Source organism: Salvia splendens, chromosome 20, assembly GCF_004379255.2.
Source record: "Salvia splendens isolate huo1 chromosome 20, SspV2, whole genome shotgun sequence".
NCBI classification, from domain to species: Eukaryota; Viridiplantae; Streptophyta; class Magnoliopsida; order Lamiales; family Lamiaceae; genus Salvia; species Salvia splendens.
The window spans coordinates 23024502-23045406 of NC_056051.1; the positions used below are offsets into that span (position 1 = coordinate 23024502).

General features: G+C 38.1%; 4 protein-coding genes across 5 annotated transcripts; all 4 read left to right on the top strand.

Moving 5' to 3' along the window:
- The first annotated feature begins 5650 nt into the window (after nucleotides 1-5650).
- Nucleotides 5651-6744, top strand: LOC121781693 (leucine-rich repeat extensin-like protein 3). The gene is made up of 4 exons (XM_042179398.1): nucleotides 5651-6189; nucleotides 6288-6378; nucleotides 6470-6544; nucleotides 6640-6744. The coding sequence occupies exons 1-4, from the start codon at nucleotides 5651-5653 to the stop codon at nucleotides 6742-6744; spliced, it is 810 nt and encodes a 269-aa protein (XP_042035332.1).
- Nucleotides 6745-7570: 826 nt separating this feature from the next.
- On the top strand, nucleotides 7571-9939 carry LOC121781036 (SUN domain-containing protein 5-like). Of its 2 annotated transcripts, none has more exons than XM_042178714.1 (4): nucleotides 7571-7851; nucleotides 8057-9339; nucleotides 9410-9495; nucleotides 9572-9939. In XM_042178714.1, exons 1-4 carry the CDS (start codon nucleotides 7659-7661, stop codon nucleotides 9783-9785), a joined length of 1776 nt encoding a protein of 591 aa, XP_042034648.1. In that variant the 5' UTR covers nucleotides 7571-7658; the 3' UTR covers nucleotides 9786-9939. The 2 variants fall into 2 exon arrangements, with proteins under 2 accessions (XP_042034648.1, XP_042034649.1); XM_042178715.1 differs by having other exon boundaries at nucleotides 8126-9339.
- Nucleotides 9940-10939: 1000 nt separating this feature from the next.
- On the top strand, nucleotides 10940-14279 carry LOC121781292 (F-box protein SKIP8-like). The gene is made up of 3 exons (XM_042179030.1): nucleotides 10940-11617; nucleotides 13075-13271; nucleotides 13693-14279. Exons 1-3 carry the CDS (start codon nucleotides 11237-11239, stop codon nucleotides 13955-13957), a joined length of 843 nt encoding a protein of 280 aa, XP_042034964.1. The 5' UTR covers nucleotides 10940-11236; the 3' UTR covers nucleotides 13958-14279.
- Nucleotides 14280-17412: 3133 nt separating this feature from the next.
- Nucleotides 17413-19562, top strand: LOC121780731 (3-oxoacyl-[acyl-carrier-protein] synthase I, chloroplastic-like). Its single transcript, XM_042178362.1, has 6 exons — nucleotides 17413-17806; nucleotides 17884-18489; nucleotides 18560-18673; nucleotides 18757-18858; nucleotides 18944-19010; nucleotides 19120-19562. The coding sequence occupies exons 1-6, from the start codon at nucleotides 17474-17476 to the stop codon at nucleotides 19185-19187; spliced, it is 1290 nt and encodes a 429-aa protein (XP_042034296.1). The 5' UTR covers nucleotides 17413-17473; the 3' UTR covers nucleotides 19188-19562.
- The last annotated feature ends 1343 nt before the right edge of the window (nucleotides 19563-20905 follow it).

Consider the following 20905-nt stretch of genomic DNA (forward strand, 5'->3'; position numbering starts at 1 on the left):
CACCTCGGATGACCGCTATCCCTCCTTTAGTGGGGAAGGAGTTCGGCGAGGAAGCCTCTGATCGCTATGATCGGGCTTCTTTTTGTCTTCTCTAGATTACGTCTAAAGACTCGCAGAACCGTTTTCGACGGTCTGCCTCATCGGCACGAGAAACTGGTCCGCAATGTCCCACATCTCTTGAGCTGTTTGCGGACTGCATTCCACGAGCTTTCTGTAGAGAGCTCCGGGCAGGATTCCATTTTGGAATGCCGAAATGACAAGTAGATCATTGAGATCATCTACTTGTAGGCATTCCTTGTGGAACCTCGTCATAAGTCGCTGATCTTTTCGTCGCGACCTTGACGTGTATAAAGCAGCTGAGCCGAAGTGATTCGGGCTTCCGCTTTCTGAAAGAACCTCCTGTGGAAAGCATCCATTAGATCTCGGTAAGATCTAATGCTGCCTTGGGTGGAGGCTATCGAACCACCTTCTTGCGTTCCGATAAGCAGTTCGGGAAACAGCTTGCACATATGGACCTCATTGAGACCCTGGTTCACCATATTATACTGATAGCGTCCCAGGAAGTCATGAGGATTCACTAACCCGTCATAAGTCATCGACGGAGTTCGGTAGTTCTGTGGCAAGGAAGTTCGGGTGATATCGTCCGAGAACGGAGTCTTCAATGCTCCGTACATGGCGAACCCGACATCTCTTCGGTATGGAGGAGATGGAGTTCTTCTGTGATTCCGGTACCGAGGAGGAACAGGAACATGTCGGGGTTGAGGATTCTTCTTCCTGGAAGACACGGCACTACTGCGGTAGTGACTTTCATGTCTGGATGAGGAGGGAGAATCCACCGTTTTCGTCTCCGGCTTTTGGCCCTTTTGCAGGAAAATTAAAAACTCTTCTGCTTCTCGGCCAAAAACAACTTGACAGCCTCGTTCAAATTGGGCTGCTGGGAAGACTCGGTGCGATGAGTCTTTGAGCGGCTTGTTCCTTCTCCGTGAGAACTGGAAGTAGATTTCTCCCGAGGCTGTTTTTCCAGACTTGCGGGCTGGACTAGCTTCCTCATGGTTATCACGAACGGTTATTATGGGTGTTACGTGATCTGGTATGCATTTTTTTTGGTGGAAGAGGATCAAAAACTCGCTTTATCACAAATTTGGTTCTCTGTTTCCCACAGACGGCGCCAGTGATGGTTGGGCGAATTTTTGATGGTGATGAATGCAGGAAAATGCAGATCACGACACAGATATTTACGTGGTTCGATTTACTGAGGTAAATCTACGTCCACGGGAAGAAAAGAGGGCAGAGTTGTATTGCTTGATCTGTTTTCTACAGCTTACAATACAGACTTGCTATATGATCTTTTATGTCTAGAGAGCTCTCTTTTCCTTCTGATCTAAGTTCTATTTATACATTGAACTAAGATCGTGGCTTGCATCACCACTAACTAGGTCGTGGCTTACATCACCACTAACTAGGTCGTGGCTTACATCACCACTAAGTATGTCGGGATGTCGTGGAGGGTCATGAGATCCTGCATGGGTCCACCACGAAATAGATCGTGTAGTGGAGGTCGTGGAGGTTCTGCATGGGTCCACTATCTCCCAGTTCCGGTCGAATACTGAGACCGAACTGCTGAACTATTGCCCGAGGCAGCTTTTGCCGATCTGAGAGTAGAGCTTGATTGGTCGGCTTTTTACCGAGCCGTAGGCTGGGGCCGAACTCTTTGGTACTGCCGAACTGATTGGTCGGCTTTTACCGAGCTGTAGGCTAGGGCCGAACTCTTTGGTAATGCCGAACTGATACTCTTCCTTGGGCTTTGGGCTGATGGGCCGTCACTGCTATTGGGCTTGTTTAGTACGGCCGTCACTGCTATTGGGCTTGTTAGTACGTACCCCATCATTTACTAATGAAGAATTGAGAGTAAATATATGCAATATTTTTTCACCATTTTCATTGAAAAGGTGCAAATAACATTATTAAAATAACAGTATATCAATCAATCTTAATTTGTAAATGTTTATGAGTCTTGAGATTAATTCATTCCTTCAAATGGGAATATGATTCATTTTAAATCATACTACTAGAAATAGTTTTGAGAGGATTGTTTCCTTTTTCTTTTTTTTTCTTTCCCCTTTTGGAATGTTGAAGAAGTCTAAATTGGGTGGCTTTCATTTTCTTTCCAGATAATTTCCTTTTTAAGTTATGTTGATAATGCATCTCTATATGTCAGCATATCTTATAGTATATTTGACAATTGATTTTGTCACGCATTTAATGTCATGTGGTTGACAATATTATACTCCAAAATTCACCTTATTTAATAAGCCGAAAGTGAGAGGTGATTGCAATGAGGGGACAGGGACACCTTGCAACTTTCCTTATGAAATTGTTAGAGTTGACATTGCCACAAATAAATATACTAGACAATTTAAATTTTATTTGAAATTCGTAGCCATACATTTTGAAGCAACTTTTCACCTTAGGAACCAGAACCAACTTTCAAGTAACATATGCAAGTCAATTTCACTCTAGCATATGAAAGACATATAGAGAATTGAGGCCCCCTAATATTTTTAATCAAATTTCATTATTTAAAATGGTCTTTGAATCGCATCTTCATATTAAATGTAAAATGTACAATATTGATTTTGTTTTGAGGGATCCAACTCCCATTGAAAGTAAATGCTGGCTGGAATATTCAGGTATGGAGTATCATCACGTTCTAATAAACTGAAATACTATATTTTTAATTGCATTGAACAATCTCTCACACTAAAATACATCACTCGTTATTAATCACTATTTATTAAAAATAATGATTTGAGCCAATTGGATAGTGGGTATAGCCAAGACCGAGAATAAACAAAAAGAATCGATAATGCCATATTCCATCAGGTTACTTTGAAATAATTGAATGAACAATTACTATAAAGCTCTCTATGATGATTAACCTGAGAACGACAGAGAAGGAGCATGAACTTGTAGAGCGGAAACGTACCTTGATCCATAACGAATTGAAAGGCGGAATTGCTTTGCCGCGGCTATATGGATCTTTCAAACTATCAAAGACGTTCTTCACAATAGTCTGGAGGGGAGTACAAAGATATCGAATCGTTCTCTATTCGGTCTCTCAACAAATAGAAAATCACAAAATGGTATCTACATTTATTTCCATAACAAATAAATACATTTTAGCCCAAACTTTAATGTTTATAGGATCACTTTAATTGAGCAACTGAAAGATAGTCATACACATTAAATTAGTCATGTAGAAACCCAAATTTCTAAGTATTAACTTTTTAATATAGCTTTTAATTAGGTAGATATCTCTTTCTACTCATTTCATAATGCAAGGTTTTTTAATATAGCTTTTAATTAGGTAGATGTCTCTTTCTACTCATTTCAGGTATGTTGACTTTGACTTATATAATCGTATTAATGTCATCAGCTAGCTAGTGAAGAGTGTCCCTTATAAGGAGGACATCCCAATAGTCCAAGCCTCAAGTTTTTATTCACAGCCCCAAAATTATTGTCCACCGTCCCAAAAATTTGTTTCCGCCACTATGGTGGACACTTCCAATAGCCCCAATCTTTTTTTCATTTATGTTAATTCAATTATTAATTAAATTTATCGGAGTATACGTAATTAGAAGAAAACGGTTATACGTGAAGAAATTAAAATTAAACACTAATTTTTCGTCGTATTAAAGTACATAAACAATTATACAACGAAAATTTAATCTAGTGCAAATCACAAAGGTGTTTCATACTGTACCGCCCTCCCCTACGTGGATAACGGGGGTATCCACAAAGTAATCAGGCATTAGACACTGGTGCGCACTGACGTGGTCTCGTTGGATGGTCCGCCGATGAGTAATCGCACGAGGGATCGCAGCCTCCGCCTTCTCCGCCAAGCGTGCCGCAATCCTCCTGGGCGGCCTGGTGTTGCACTTGTGAATCAGAGAATCCACGCGTTTTTCACAAAATTGTCTATTTCAGACCACAAATTCAGTGAGAGAAAGTTTGGAGTCGATGAAGAGTTGGAATGGTGTGAAAATAATGAATGAAATGGGGTGTATTTATAGGTAAATTAAATTGAATTAAAAAAAAAAATTCGCCGCCCACCGGCGCGCCGGGCACCGCCCCACTATAGCCGGTGCGACTATTCGCCGCGTCCGCACCGGACCGGCGCGTCCTCAGCCCCGAAGACTCTGATTGATCGTCGCCTCCCAGAAATTTCCTCCGCCTCTGGGCGGACGTGCTCCCCACTATGGATAGCTCGGAGCTCGCCCCGGTTGGGGCTATAGCCGCGCCTGGCTTATAGTGGATACCCTAAGCGACCAAATATATATAGCATTATGTAAGACCATTAATTTCTTCATCGACTGACAATGTATGCATTACATTTCAAATATACTACTCCCTGCATCGATTCCACATAGATGTTAATAAACAATTGTTAAAGTAAGAAAGATAGAAAAAAAAATTAAAGTATGTTAGTAGATAATGAGTCAACTTTACTAGAGAGTTTTCAAAAATAAAAAATGCATATTATTGTAGGGTAGACTAAAAATGAAAGAGTGCATATTTTTTCTAGGATGAATGTTGTTAATATAATTCTTGTTATAAAATATGAACAAAATGAGTTATAAAAATATAATACTCCCTCCGTCCACGAAAAATAGGACACATTGCGAATGACACGAGTTTTAATGTGAAATTGGTAAAGTAAGAGAGGATGGAAAAAAGTAAGATAGAAGTAGTGTTAGTGGAATGTGGAGTCCATGTTATTAGTAAGAGAGAAGGGGAAAAAATAAAAGAGAAGTTGAAAACTTTCCTTTTTTAAATGTGCTCTAATTTTTGTGGACAACCAAAAATGACAAATGTGCTATATTTTTTATGGACGAAGAGAATATAAGCTTATCATTTATTATAAAAAGAAAAATGAGATTCTTCTTATTGATAAACAGACCAAAATAATAAAATGAGACTTCTATTGTCGAGCTCGAGGTACTCATAAATTAGTTAATGGGTTCGAATTCAAGAAACTATAGGCCCATATAAACTGTTATTTTTGGGCTATAGAATTTTGGGGAGAATGGCCGTGGCCCAGAAATTATGTACGAATAGCTGATAATCTGAGTTAGCCCAAAAATTATGTAGAGTTTGTTAAACCTACCAACTAATATGATATTAATATTACTGCAATTGCTTTATGTTAACATTCGAATTCAAATATACACCCTAATATTCGTAATCCAATAGTTCAAAGCCTCGTCAATTTGATTAAATAACAATTTTAATAAGGAGCTTCAAGAAAATTATCTGTGTATTGTTAATTTTACGCACTTGTCAATTTGGTAATTAAGATGTTTGTGATATTTCATGTGGATGGTTAAATTAAATATTATTTGATTTATTTCCTTATTCAACTCTATCAATCAATATCTTGTATCCAACTATTTCTTCTCATCCAGTTTTTAATATTTTTTAGTCGTTTTAATATAAATACACGTCTCCAATATCTTTTAGGATTGGATTAAGATTCCAATTAGGAATCATTAAACCGAATCTTCAACACTATATATGTAGCTCCAATTGAATCTAACATAACATAACATAGCTATCTCTTGTTCGAATATTTGCAACAACTCTGAATAGCATGGATCCTCAATCATCAAGGCCGTCGCTACCACCGCTTCTCATCCCTCCCTACTATCCACCACCACCACCACCACCACCACCACCGCCGACTCCTCTAGTTCCTCGGCCACCAATGCCGCCTTTACCTATACAAAACCCTACTACAACATCACCTCCACCGCCGGCTCCACTAGTTCCTCGGCCACCAATGCCGCCTTTACCTATACAAAACCCTACTACAGCATCACCTCCACCGCCGGCTCCACTAGTTCCTCGGCCACCAATGCCGCCTTTACCTATACAAAACCCTACTACAACATCACCTCCACCGCCGGCTCCACTAGTTCCTCGGCCACCAATGCCGCCTTTACCTATACAAAACCCTACTACAACATCACCTCCACCGCCGGCTCCACTAGTTCCTCGGCCACCAATGCCGCCTTTACCTATACAAAACCCTACTACAACATCGCCTCCGCCTCCGCCTCCATCTCCTCCTCCGCTATCCCCACTCGAATTGAGGGAAAAGATTCTCAAACAAATCGAATACTATTTCAGGTTTTATTTTATGTTTCGCATTTTTATATCTATTTTTGAGTTTATTTTATTTTACTTTTGCAAGCAATATATAAGTGTTACTCTAACGCTGTCTGCAGTGATGAGAATCTTCTAAGAGATGATTTCTTGAAAATGAGGATGGACGAGAATGGATGGGTTCCGGTTCAAGTGGTCGTGAATTTTCGACTAGTACGTAGTAACGTCTTATTTTTATAATTTGGGCATGGCTAAATTATTTATATACATAATGACTAATAATCAAAGTTTGATAATGTAACAGATGACTGCAATAACAAGGGATATTCCACTTATTCTCTTCACCATGAGAGGATATTCACAAATCGTGGAAGTGAAGGTTTGTTATTTTTTTGTGCTATCTCTTATACATACATATATATTAAAGGAATTAAATATGTTATTGAAATATATATGTTTGGTTTCAATTTGTAGGGAAAGAAATTGAGGCGACGTGATACTTGGCACTTGTGGTTAAGTTTTTGGGACAATGGCAAATTCATCTCTAGAAATAAAGAAACTAAATTGTATTTTATCTAACTAACAAGACTTATTTGTAGGGAGGTATGTTTTTTAATGTTGAAGTAGAGAAACTAAATAGATGTATATTGTTTGTAATTTAGTTTTGCTGATCAAAGATTTTTCGCTTGTGAGATTTCGACATGTCTCTTTCCACGAGCTTTTAATTTGGTGTTTTTGATCCATAGATAATTAATTATTAATTGAGTCTATACATAATTTGTTTTTATTTTGAGAAACTTCTTTAATTTCTTTTTTTAAACCCTAATTCAATATATTGGCAAAACACATCCTTAAGTCTTTGTACTTTAATTGTTTATTTCAATTGGTTCTTATACAATTTTTTCGTTTTAGTAAATCCTTGTACTTTTATATTCGATATATTCCAATATTTATTTAACGAAACTGTTAACTTTTCCTTTATAAAATAACACATCATATGTTAATTATTTAAATATATTCCATCTAATATCTTAATTGGAAAATATGATCATAACATAAATATATATAAAAAAAGATAAAAAACAAAATAAAAAAACTAAAAAATTCCAAATCGTTAAAGAAATTTGTTGTTTAATTATTTAAAAATTGATTTAGCAATTGACTATCGGAAAGAATTTTTATTTTTACGATAATTAGATTCTGAAAAAAATTAAAATAAATCGGAAAAAATTGTGACATCTCCGATTGTCTTATTTATATGACAATATAATCCAAAAAATGAAGATATGATTTGAAACAGATGCGCACGTGGAAGTTTCCGCTACTAATAGGGCCCCACAACCTAACCTCATTAACTAAATTAACTAACTAATTCAATCCAAAATAAAAAAAAAATCAACAAATTTCCGTCGCCATAGAATTCCAGTCGCGATTATTGCATCCTTATTGAAGAACATTGCCGGTTGTGATTTGCGAGCTTTAGACAATGAGAGATGAAGAAACCTCGCAACGTTGATCCGACGAAACCCAACCACAAATCCTCCAGAAATAGGGCTCACAAACTTGATTGCGACAGAAAAACCGCCAAGAGAAGCTTCTACGACCTCTCCATCCCTCTCTTCTTCTCCTTCTGGTGTGGAGTTGTCTTATTGCATGCTAAATTTGGCATCACTCGCGGAAATGAAGGTATCCCTTTTTTTATAATCGTAATTTGTCCAAGGATTGATTTTTTTTATTGCGTTGAAATTGACTGAGGAAAGTCCTGTATGAAGGAATTTTGTTGATTAGGGCAAGTCTAATATTTGGGGAATTAGTTAAAGGTGGTTAATTTTTGGCAATTGCAAGTTGTAACTTATGCAATGTTTGGTGGCTGAGATGGGATAATTTTCAGGTGATTTGCTTGCGTGTGGGGGCATGTGTCTCGATGAGAAGTTGCGTAACAATAGTGTTCATGTTTCAGAAACTGGATATGAGAATGGAGTGGTGATGGAGCAAGATGTGTCTGTGATTGTTGAGGATTTCCCGGTTCATCCAAATGTGGAAGACTTGATCAGTGGGGCTAGTGAGCTAGAAGAGCTCTTGTCCATTGTGCTAGGTTATGATTCCTTCACCTGCCAACTCGAACCACACCAAGAGGTCGGGAAAATCGTGCCTGAAGAAGCACAGAATGGGAGGATTCACTTGACCTACCCGAATCTCGATGAGTTCAAGTACATCTCCTCCAAAGGAAAGATTGGTTCTCCTCGCCAGCATGTCAACATCACCCACCGCCTTGAGCCCGATGGGACTCCCTACAACTATGCCTTGGCTATAAAGGGGGCGAAAGTGGTTTCTCATAACAAGGAGGCGAAGGGAGCCAACAACATACTGGACAAGGACGACGACAAGTATCTGAGGAACCCCTGCTCGGTCGGGGGAAAGTATTTCATCGTTGAGCTTGCTGACGAGACTCTGGTTGATGCTGTAAATATAGCAAATTTTGAGCACCACTCATCCAATTTCAAGGATATAGAGCTGTATGGGAGCTTGAATTACCCGACTGAGGAGTGGGACACGCTGGGGTCGTTCGTTGCTGCAAACTCTAAGCATGTTCAGTGTTTCAAGCTGCCGGTGCCAAAATGGGTTCGGTATTTGAAAGTCAACTTGTTGAGTCATTATGGCTCTGATTTCTACTGCACACTTAGTGTAGTGGAGGTTTTTGGAGTTGATGCTATTGAACAAATGCTTGAGGATTTTATCATTCCTGACTCTTCTGCTAATGGAGTGTCGAATCGCAATTTGACTGCACTGCCTTCGGCGGTACCAGAACAGAGCTCCAACGCCTCTGCAACCGGTGATGTTGCTCATACTGTTGTGGAGCCTGACGAGGGGCAGCATCTCATTGTTGATATTCCGAAGAAACCGGTTTCTGGAAGCGGCTCGGCTGATCTTCTGCACAAGGCTAGGCAGCTCCCTCATAGCAGAGTGCACGCGGATGCTGCCCTTAAGGTCCTGTTGCAGAAGGTCCGATCACTCGAGTCGAACCTGTCGGTGCTGGAGGACTACATCAAAGAACTTAACAGGAGAAGGGTGGATTATCTGCCTGAGCTCGAAAAGGAGCTAAATAAGTTCTCTACTCTTCTGGAGAAGACAAAACTGGAGATGAAAGGCCTCTTGGAGTGGAAGGAGATTATGGTATTTACACATACATGTACACTCCAATGCGCTTTGTTTATTCACTCAACACATTTTTTGTTTTGTTCAGGAAAAAGGAATCCTTGAGCTGGAGTCGTGGAGAACCCTCGTCTCGACACAAATGGGAATCTTGGTCAATCAAAACAACATTCTGAGGTTATTTATTTATTTATTTGTGTATTTTGCCCTACAAACCATGTTTCCACCACTTCGAATTGAATATGTTGTGCAGATTGGATGTTGAGAAGTTGGTGCAAGATCAAGTGAGTTTGGAGAGCAAAGAGCTAGCCATTTTGACGGTGGGCTTTTGCTTCGCGCTCAAGATGATTCTCGAGAGGCTAACGAAGCAGTTTCACGCCCCAGCAGCTGGCCAGTCGAATGGAGGTTGGATTTTAGTTGTCTTGTTCTGTAGTATGACTATGCTTATTCCTCTACTCTACGGTTAGTTTCCTCATTGTTGAGCTCTCCATTTCTTTATTCTTTTGAGTAATGGCTTAATATATAATCATGGATTGCATTTGAGTTTCTGATCATGTAATGTGTAATGTTGAATTTGGGATTGACAGTATTTGATGTGGTTTTGGTATTTGAGTAGTGTTACTCATAGTTTGTTTTGTATACTTTTTTAAGCATGTTTGATGTTGAATATGCAAATGATGTTGTCATAAAAAACAGTACTCCCTCTTTCTGCTATTAATCTGCTCGATTCAAGGTTTTAAGAAATGTTACGGAAATTAGTGGAAGATATGTCCTATTTTTATATAATAGTTTTATGGGCACGTTATATTGCTAATTTTTTAAATTATTAATTTTGCTAACTCATCAACGCAGCGTATTGAAAATGTCAACATAATATATTGAAATGTCAACATAATTATGTGTTGACATATTAATGTAAAGTTAGCAATTGATCACACCCTATAGTTTTATAATAAAATGTGAGTGAGATAAAGTTAGTCGAATATCGGACCATTACTTAAAACTAGTACCCCCTCCGGCCGGAATTAGGAGTCCTATTTGAGTTCGACTCAAGTTTCAAGAATATAAAGAAAAGTGGATGGAAAAGATAATGAAATATCATATCGATTTTTATATAAATTAATTTTATAATAAAATAAGTGAAATGAGTTAATAGAATATAAGGTCTACCTGCTATCATTTATACTAAAAATAAACCGGAACTTCTAATCGCGATGAACTAAAATGATAAACCGAGACACCTAACGACAAACAGAGGAAGTGAAAATCAATTTAGACAATTATTTCACACAGGCGAAAATGACAAATTGAAATGGATGTATTATTAATGGTATAAAGATTTTCACAACTAAATTTAATCACTCACCGGTAAAATTGAAATGGATGTATTATTAATGGTATAAAGATTTTCACAACTAAATTTAATCACTCACCGGTAACATGGAGTAGTAGATATATTGAAAATCATAACCCAATTAAAAAATTAAAAAAATAAAGTAAAATAAATTTCAGTTTCAGAGCAGTTTGTGTTTATTTTGTGATGTTACGAAAATACCCCTGAATTGGTGTCGTATTTGCGTAGTCCTACCCCCACCCTTCGACACACCTCAAAAATGGATTCAGTTGCAAAACGACCAATACTTTCTCCCTCCTAACCCCTCTCTTTCTCTCTCCAAATATACAATTGATTAGGGTTTTCAATACAAAGTGCCAAGCTCGAAAAGAGGGAAAAGAAAAAGGCGCTTAGAATTGTACCCCTCCTGAAAAGGGAATTACATGCAAAACCATATTTTTGTCTTCTTGAATACAAGGTAAAAATAGTTAGGGTTTTAACAAATTGGGTTGTTTTTCCTCTTGCCCCTTTCATGAATTGCGAGAATTTCGTCAATCGATGTCACTTCAATTTCATGGTGTATGAATGGATTTTTCGGTTTTCGGGGCCGATTATTCGTCGTTTTTGATAGCCCTAGTAGCAACTATTTCCTGTTTGGTTGTCGCGAGCGCTGTGATTTTCCAGAGAGTGAGGTTAGGGCTGGGTCGTTCCAATCCGAGTGAGGAGTGGGAAATCGGTGGTGGGGAAATGACTGCGCGGATGATTGGAGGTGTGAGTGAGAATGGTGGGGAGAAGGCGGGTGAGAGACAGTCGGGGGCGTCGATGATGGAGCAACTGGTGCCGGAGATCACCACGCATGCCTTGAGTTACTTGGATTATCCGAGCCTCTGCCGCCTCTCCATGACGAATTCACTCATGCGGAGAGCTGCCAATGATGACAATGCGTGGAAGGCGCTCTACCATAAGGTTCGATTTCTTTTCTTTTGTTTTTTATTTGTGAATTGCTCCCTGATGTTTAAGTTGAGGGCTACCTAGTTTAATTGTTGAAATGAAAACAAAGGGGACAAGAAGTCAGAATGCAAGATTTGACTGTGCATTGATGTTATAGGAGCTTAAAGTTGCTTTGAAGCAGTGGTATCTTATTGGCTGCTTAGGAAGCCAATAAATTCAATGATGTGTTAGAAATCATATGGGATTAGATCACGATGCTTGTGCATATCTCCGCATTTTGCTGTTCAACTGTTTAATTGGGATGAATGGCATTTAGTTATTATAGATGAACAAACTATGTCCTATTTATTTTCATTTTTTACTTTGTTTAAAATGGAAAACTAATTTTGTGAAATGTCTGAGATGTACAACTGTGTCGGTTACTCTTTGACCTGCTTCCCCCTCTCTCTGTATATGATCTGTATGTATCATTGTTTCTTAAGATTTTCTTTCTTCAATTTTTGTTTTCCATCTGAAGCAGTTAGCAGTTTCATGTGTATTGTTTAATATATGCTTTTATTGTAGTTTAGAATTTCTTATGGACTTAAACAAAGGAAAGTGAATCGCTTTTGGCGGGATGGAGGGAGTAGAAAAATATAATTTTAAAATAGATATACTTGTAGTTTTTACGAGCTTATGTTGCTTCTCCTGGTGGAGACCAGAGGGTTTGTTCATATTTCTTGCATTATCTGGGAAATAGAAAAATGTATGTCCCTTGCCAAAGACCAATTCTATAGTCTTGTACACCCCCGCTCTGTCTCTCCCCAGCACATACAAACATCCCTGCTTTCACTGTCAATATTGGCGCATGCACTCTTCACTATTTAAAAGAGAAAATAAAGCTTATTGTCATATTGAATGTTGTAGCTGATAGAGTGTAGTCGCCAATTATATTGTCATCAGCAACTTGTTCTAAATCATAATTGATTTGGAAAATTCACTGGTTGAGCGCCACATTTTGTGCTATTTGTTGTTTATCACAATGTTATGGAGTTATGGTTAAAAATTGCTAACAATAGGTTGTTGCCTTATATGTTCATTGGGATGCTTAAGTTCATATAGTTAAGGACATTGCATAAATATGATCTTATAATTAGGTGAGTGTTGCTTGTTTTTTGTAAGCTGTTATCAATTCTTTATATTATCTTTTGTCTTTCTTCAACTAGGTCTAAGTTTTAAGGTCATTTCTCCATTCATACATAAATAATAATAATCCTCTATACTTATTCTCGCCATTTGGTAAAAAAATTCCACTTCCTCCCATGCAGATTGTAACATGGTTTGCTTAGTGTTCTCTTCCACAAATTTCCTTTTCTGCCTATGCATTTTTCAAGTGAAACTGTATAATACTTCTTCAATCATTCATTTCATGTTTAAATTAGCCTATTTTGCTAATTATGTTGCTTTTTAATTCCTCCTTTTTTGTCTAATAGGATTTTACTTTGGAGCAAGACAATGTAACCCCACCTAATGGGTGGAAAGCATATTACGCTGCTACAAGAGCTGTCGTTACTGTAAATGTTGAATTTTTTAGGATTATCAGGGAAAGATTGCTTCAAGCTATGCGTCAGTTTTGGCTTCATGCTGATTACATCAAGTGTTTTCATGCAACTGGGGAGTCTTTTAGTGGGTATGCTGCTTTCTGCATGGTTATTCAATCTAGGCTATCTTCTAATCATTTGTTTTAGTAAGGGGTGATATTGAATGAGGCTCTTCAGTTTCTGTCATTAGATTGTGCAATAAAAAAGCATGCCAAAATTTTTATCAGCTTACTCACTCATAACTGACTTGATATCTTTGGGTCCCCAAACCTTTAGTTTTCCATTTCAAGACTTCATTTCTGAAGTCTTCTCTGCACCTAACATAGACATGTGTTTGGTACATCAGGTATACACTTGGAGACTTTTAGTTTTGGGCTCTATTCGTTCGTTATGATATCTATGGAACATGATATTTGCATTTCATTATGCCTATAGCTTTGCCATCATGTTAAATCCTTTGTACAAATTCAGCATACTTGAGCTTAACACATTGGTTGACTCTGTCTCTAGTTATAATGCAGTGATTGGGAGCTGGCAGCTAGCATTTAACTGGGAGAATGTGGCTGATTTCCGGATACAAGATGTTAGGGTTCGTGTAATGCCAAGTATGGCTTGGGTGACTATGAAAGCTTATCTTGACATTGGAGCTGGTCCGTTCCATGTGACAAATATATATGAGTTGCATGATGGGAGATGGTACATGGTGCACCATCACTGCTCGGCGTTGCTGATGCACGGAGGAGGTGGGCATGGGCAACAACTTGTGCATGTGTAAAGGAGGTAGATGGTAGACGATAAGAATCAATCCATGTTGATGATAATGAAACAGATTCATCATAGTTGAAAGAAAGATGTATTGGGGAAATTTTATTTGCTTGCTTTTTTTCAATCCCCTCTGTTAATTCTTGGTGCCTAAGTTTCATTGGCTAAATTCATGGCAAAATACATGCACAGAGAAGTTTGTTTTTCTTCTTATTTAGGTTGATTTTGTAGTTAAGTAGTCATACTATTTCGATTCTTGTATCGAGAAGAACTCTCTTACTATTTCAAAGAGTATGCATCAAATGACTAATCCTCTTTTACATTGGGGTAGTATATACAGTTTGTTGTAAGAAAAAGCAATAGAGTATATAAAACTATCGAATCCAATGGAAATAACAATACTCTTTGTTAAAGAAATACTTCCATTGTCCCAAGTTATTTGAGTTCGATCAATTTCAAGGTATACTTCCATTATCCGAAGTTATTTGAGTTCGATCCATTTCAAGGTAGTTAGTCGATTACTTTTTGGAAAAAAAATTTATTCTTTGTCCAACTTCATTCTTATTTTAAATCATTTACTACCTTTGTCCTACAAAATTATCTGTATTTTCTATTATGGTATGTCCCATAAGAATATTAGCATTCAATTTAGGAAAAATTATCTCTATTTATTACCATTATACATCAAGTTATTTACAATGTAAACCACCATTAAAATACTAATAATAATATGAGTCATATTATCCACTAATATTACTTTAACTCCTAATTATCTTTCTTATTTTACCAATTTCACAATGAATTGCTACCATCTTTTCATTCATGAGTTCTTAGATCAGCTGACATTTGTATTAGCTTTTGGCTTGTGCTGTGCTCCTATTAAAAGGAATTGATTCCTAAAATCACCTCTTACAATGTAGTAACACACACATTTTGTTCTCTGATATCCTGTTTGTTTCTTATCTGTGTAGTTATCTGACGAGAGAAGATGACACTATCTAAATTTGAAGGGGAGACTCTGGTATCGATTATGGAGCATTGCAGCCAGATGGCAATGAGGTTCCAATGGCCCAAGGTAAATTATTCTACTGCTGAAAGCTTATGTGAATAGCTCTGTACTTACTTTGTTCGTCTTAATCCGTGCACGTAGATTCTTTATTTGGCATATTTCTCTTATTTTTTGTCTCCAGAAACCCTTATGGGCTTGAACGAGTAGGTTTAGTTTAGATGGGGAGTGTAACTTTCTAGTTGACGAAATATCCAAATATGCGTATATATGAAGTAAAATCCCAAACCGTTGCAAGTATAGTTGTTATACTTTTTCCCTTCAGCTGTATGTGTAAGATATGGAATGGAGTGAAGCTAATTCAAGAATACAGACTTAGAAGGAAATGTGGTGAGTATGAACATGGAATATAATGAAAAGGATCTATAAATTTTAGAATATCCTGTCCTGTTACATGTTGATGAAGCTAGGACTTGTTATTTAGTAAGGCTTTGGGATGGACGCAGTCCCTCGGAGCTGACAGTTTGTTTTTTTGGTTGTTAATGGTTATCTCCATTAATACTAAAATCAAGCACACAATTGGCTGGAAGATCAATTGTTGGCATTGCCACGAGACTGGGTAATTTGAATGCACACTCGACCAGCTTTTCTCTGAATTTAGCTGGTCAGAAACTATAACTGCTTCTTGTTGATTTCTGAAATGTGTACAGGAATAAGCTTGACCGCTGATGAGTGGGCCTCCTTCAAGAAGAATTTACCTGATATAGAGAAGGCCATCAAGATGATGGAGTCGAGGTGAACTACTCGTTTGGTTCATTCCAAATGAACATGTTTTGATCTCCGTCTTTAGCTGCTGCTACTAGTGATATCATATTATATGTCATTTTGCTCTCTAGAAACCCGGTGCGACCCGACGCGTTGGAGGAAAATCTCAACTTTGCCTCGTCCCCGATCATTGAAAGCCCAGCCCTCCCATGGGGACTAAAGCGGCAAGTCCAAGCATTGAAATCCCACCCTACTCTTCCTTAGATAACCAATTGGGATACATCGTCGATGTCCGAGGAGAATCAAAAGCTGCATGAAGAGATCATTGTTTTACTCCGGAACAAATTATTGAGGAAGTAACTTAGGATTTTAAATTTAAGCTTTTATGAATTTTAATAGAGTAATTTGTATTTATAGTGTGATTTTTAAATTGGATGGTAATTAAAAAAAGAAAAAAACAAATTATATTGTGGTAAGAGCTGTGAAACTACTTCACTTTTTTTTAGACAAATGAGCCATCTACTTTTTCTTTTTCTTATTTATCTAATTCGTTTATACATGTATCTTCTACATAAATTGATTTAAAAATTAACAAAAATACTAAAATGAAATAGAGTGAATTATATATAACCAGAGTCGAACCGTTGACGTCTTGATCTGTTATATTTTTTGAAGTGTATTCCAAATGAAAACTTAAATTTAATAGGAGAGGATGGAAATGGAAAATTGATTTTTATCATATTTTACATTTTTAAAACTTAAAAGTGTTATTCCAAATAGAAATGGAATAGTTAATTTTACGTCTCCGAATTTCCGACAGCGCCGCCTTCTCTTCTCATGCCGAGCTGCGGCGGCGCTCGAACTCGATTCCGTCGTCTATTTTGGAGCCATCTGTTTATCCATCTCCAGCAAATGCTCTATTTTCTTGTTCGGGAAGTATATATTTATCGATTTGCTGAATGCATGGATACTTTTGGTTGCAAAAATTCAAACTTTGCGTCATCGACATATTTTTTTCACTAATTCCAGTTATTGTTTGTTGGTAGCTGTTTCAGCGGCGGACCCTTCAATTCAGATATTCCCAATTCTAACAAAAAAACCTTCTTTGTTAATTCCATCAACCTCTTCTTGTTTCTCAAGTCCCTATCGTTTTCCGATGCCTTGCTTATATAATTCAGAGTTCCTAACTCGTGTCAAAGAATGGCTACCATTGCTGTTGCATCATCTTCCTCTGGTTTGCTCTTTAACAAGAGCAAAGAAACATCACCAAGAAATGGGGCCTCATTGTTTCATTACAACGGCCTTAAAGCGGTTGAAGCTAAGCAATTTGAGGCTAAAGGATTCATCTCCACTTCTGGTATATGTCAATGCCATCATTCCTAATTTTTGGTGTGTATATAAGCAAGGTGTCACAACTTCACTTTTGGGCTCATCTCAATGCGTTTGGTTAATGATTCAAATTGATCAAAGGGGAAATTATGTTCTTTACTCTTATTGATTTTTTACTAACTTGGTCCATATTGAAGTCTAGAACTCTACTTTGGAACTTGATCATTGTATACTGTGTTGTTGTTTTCAGTTGTAGTTTCTCATCTAAGTCTCACATTATCATATTGTTCTCTTGTAATGTTAGTTTCTCTAACCTTTGTGTATTCTCTCTTTGCCAATGAGGTTTTTCGATTTACGTTATTGCTGATGTTCTTATTGTGTGACACATTTTGTGTGGGGTGATCAGTGAGAAGCAAAACAATCAAGGCAATGGGTGGTCCAACAGTTTCAGCCCCAAAGAGGGAAACAGATCCTAAAAAGAGGGTTGTGATAACAGGAATGGGTCTTGTTTCGGTTTTTGGCAGCGATATAGACACATTCTATGACAAGCTCCTTGATGGAGTAAGTGGCATCACTCCCATAGACAGATTTGATGCTTCAGAATACTCTGTGAGGTTTGCAGGGCAGATACGTGATTTCTCTTCCACGGGCTACATTGATGGCAAGAACGATCGCCGCCTCGATGACTGCTGGAGATACTGCTTGGTTGCTGGAAGAAGAGCCCTTGATGATGCTTCCCTTGCCAAACCAGTTCTTGACACTGTAAGCATTTTCAACGAATGATGTTACAACCGCATATTTTAAGTTCGATTCTTGAGTAAATTTGTTTTGAGTTGTAGATGGACAAGACGCGTATAGGTGTGCTGGTTGGCTCGGGGATGGGAGGCATCACAGCTTTCAGCAGTGGAGTGGAGGCCTTGGTGCAGAAGGGATACAAGAAAATAACACCATTCTTCATTCCTTATTCGATCACGAACATGGGTTCTGCATTGTTGGCTATCGACACTGGCCTAATGGGGCCAAACTACTCGATCTCAACTGCTTGTGCAACGGCAAACTACTGCTTCTTCTCTGCAGCAAACCATATCAGAAGAGGTGATGCTGATATCATGGTGGCCGGGGGCACAGAGGCTGCGGTCACTTCTACTGGAGTGGGAGGCTTCATAGCCTGCAGAGCCTTGTCTCAGAGAAACGCCGACCCTCAGAAGGCCTCCAGGCCGTGGGACAAGAACCGGGATGGTTTTGTCATTGGTGAAGGTGCCGGTGTGCTGGTTATGGAGAGCTTGGAGCACGCATTGAAACGGGGAGCCAACATCATTGCTGAGTACTTGGGAGGTGCCGTCACCTGCGACGCTCATCACATGACTGATCCTCGTGCAGATGGGCTCGGAGTCTCGACCTGCATAGCCAAGAGTTTGGAGGATGCAGGGGTGTCCCCTGAAGAGGTTGGCTTTTGATGAGGCCTAATTATTTTCAACATTAGGTGCTTAATTTTTTTTGTGATGCATTAATTAGGTAAACTATATCAATGCTCATGCAACATCAACACTTGCTGGAGATTTAGCTGAGGTTAATGCAATCAAGAAGGTGTTCAAAGATACATCAGAGATAAAGATGAATGGTACCAAGGTAAATAAAAATACAGTCTTGACCAACATATATTGAATCAAGATTCCAACTTGCTGAGATTTTGCTATAACTTACATGATTAGTCGATGACCGGGCATGGCCTTGGAGCTGCCGGTGGACTAGAAGCAATTGCGACGATTAAAGCAATCAACACTGGCTGGTTACATCCAACACTCAACCAAAATGTAAAGAACAATAAATACTTTTATTTGTTATGAAATACTACTACTAAAAGTTATTGCATTTCTTGATGCTTGATCATATGTGCAGGACTTGGAAGGTGATGTCACGATCGACACGGTCCCCAATGTGAAGAAACGACACCAAGTTAACGTTGGTATGCCATCTTATCTTTGTAGCTATTATTATGTCAATCAAGTGGTCCAGAACTGGACCATACTGAAATAATGTTATGTGACATGATCAATAATTTGAATCTTTTGCAGCAATATCTAACTCATTTGGCTTCGGTGGGCACAACTCCGTGGTCGTGTTTGCTCCATACAACCCTTGATGAACGCGGTAGAAGCAGCACGCCTTGGTGCACATTCATTATCTATCAATGAATAAGATTGTAACACATGATGTATGCAGTTGGTTTTGGTTTCTTCACTGTTTTTTCAAGTGCAGTCAAATGTTGAAGGGGACAGGATGATACAAATTTTGTTCCTACTAAATCGAAACGTTGCTTTCGTGGTTGGATTCTGGGCATTAGAATGTGATCAAGAATATTAGTTGAAGCACCCCATTGTGTTTTCTTGTTCATAGTTTGCTGTATCTGAATTTTCCAAGTGGGATAAAAATTGGTGAATGGAAAATGAAAGGTAGGGATGTGACAAGATTTAGGGTGTTTTGAATATCACAGAATCCTGCTTTTGGCATATGTTTCATTTATGTTGGAGTGAAATTTAAATGGTGTTTAGTTTCTTTGAAATAGCTTTTGACATATGCAAAATGTGGAATCCCTCATTACCATTTAACTTGCTAATCAGTAATCATTGATTGTTTTCACCAATAAATTTTGATATAAAAAAAGGCACAATTAGTGCCCAATAATTCCAAAAATTCTAGTTTTCACCTTCAATATATCTAAACTAAAATTAGTATTAAAAAACAAAAAGAATTACTATCCTTGTAGACAAAATATAGTCTTAACCGCGAGTTTTAATACAAAATTGGTAAAAGTAAGATAAAATTAGAAAGAAAATGTAGTTAAAATATTATTAGTATAAAATGAGACTCGGTTTATTAAATAAAAAAGCTTACCATAAATAGAGGCTATTTTTATTGAACGATCTAATCCCCAAAATTTATATCATCCGCTACTAAGATTATTTTAGTAGACGAATGTAGTAGCACATGAAATGAGCTGCCAAGTTATTTTCAATATAACAATAAAATAATTTGCTTAATAATAGAACAAAAATTTCCTTCTCAATAGGACCACCGTCCATAGTGGTGTCATATGATATATAAACACAATAATAAAGCAAAAAATATACTACACTATGGTTCTTTCGAGCACTAGTTCTACCGATTTGATTTGAGCAAAATCTAGCAAGTGACATAATATAAGTTCCGAGGATAAAAGTCTAAAATAGGTATCAATATTTAGAGCATGCACAACGGTGGACGGACGACGTCCGTCCGTCCGTCCGTGCAGCTGGCAAGAACGAGACCCGCCGCCGCTGCGCTCGCGCCGCTGGCACGGCGCTGCTCGCTGCATCGAGCACGTCCGTGCCAGCGAGCAGGCGACGTGGCGAGCAGCAATTGGGCAACGGCATAGCCGTTGCCTTTGAATTTTTTTTAATTAAAAATTCGGTATTTAATTTTAAAAATCGATAAAAAAATATTTTCCAAATCCCAAAAATATGGCCGTTTTTTTGCCCGTTTTTCTGATTTTTTTTATTTTTTTGATTTTATTTTTCCCCTAAATCATCTATAAATATACACATTCATCATCCATTTATCACTTCAAATCATCTCTCATTCATAATTCTCATACAAACTATCTACACCTTCATCTCTCACTCAAAACCTCAAATGGATTTCACCCATCTTATGGCGGAAGCGGAGCGCGAAGATCAAGAATACTACAAACAACATCGTGCCGCTTACGAAGCATATGTCGCGGCGAATACCCCCGCTCCTCCTCCTCAACGAACTAGATCAACTCGCCGCTACATCCATCGTGACCGGGAGGGGGCCCACGAAAGGCTCGTTGTCGACTAT

What these genes read in the sequence shown, in the direction of transcription:
- LOC121781036 (XM_042178714.1), top strand. Translation starts at nt 7,659, where the DNA reads ATGAAGAAACCTCGCAACGTTGATCCGACGAAACCCAACCACAAATCC. An exon ending in CATCACTCGCGGAAATGAAG is followed by an intron (nt 7,852 to 8,056) that starts GTATCCCTTTTT and finishes GATAATTTTCAG; the next exon opens with GTGATTTGCTTGCGTGTGGG. An exon ending in AATCAAAACAACATTCTGAG is followed by an intron (nt 9,496 to 9,571) that starts GTTATTTATTTA and finishes TATGTTGTGCAG; the next exon opens with ATTGGATGTTGAGAAGTTGG.
- LOC121781693 (XM_042179398.1), top strand. Translation starts at nt 5,651, where the DNA reads ATGGATCCTCAATCATCAAGGCCGTCGCTACCACCGCTTCTCATCCCT. An exon ending in CAAATCGAATACTATTTCAG is followed by an intron (nt 6,190 to 6,287) that starts GTTTTATTTTAT and finishes CGCTGTCTGCAG; the next exon opens with TGATGAGAATCTTCTAAGAG. An exon ending in TGGTCGTGAATTTTCGACTA is followed by an intron (nt 6,379 to 6,469) that starts GTACGTAGTAAC and finishes ATAATGTAACAG; the next exon opens with ATGACTGCAATAACAAGGGA.
- LOC121780731 (XM_042178362.1), top strand. Translation starts at nt 17,474, where the DNA reads ATGGGTGGTCCAACAGTTTCAGCCCCAAAGAGGGAAACAGATCCTAAA. An exon ending in CAGGGGTGTCCCCTGAAGAG is followed by an intron (nt 18,490 to 18,559) that starts GTTGGCTTTTGA and finishes TGCATTAATTAG; the next exon opens with GTAAACTATATCAATGCTCA. An exon ending in ATCCAACACTCAACCAAAAT is followed by an intron (nt 18,859 to 18,943) that starts GTAAAGAACAAT and finishes TCATATGTGCAG; the next exon opens with GACTTGGAAGGTGATGTCAC.
- LOC121781292 (XM_042179030.1), top strand. Translation starts at nt 11,237, where the DNA reads ATGGATTTTTCGGTTTTCGGGGCCGATTATTCGTCGTTTTTGATAGCC. An exon ending in GGAAGGCGCTCTACCATAAG is followed by an intron (nt 11,618 to 13,074) that starts GTTCGATTTCTT and finishes TTTGTCTAATAG; the next exon opens with GATTTTACTTTGGAGCAAGA. An exon ending in ACTGGGGAGTCTTTTAGTGG is followed by an intron (nt 13,272 to 13,692) that starts GTATGCTGCTTT and finishes CTCTGTCTCTAG; the next exon opens with TTATAATGCAGTGATTGGGA.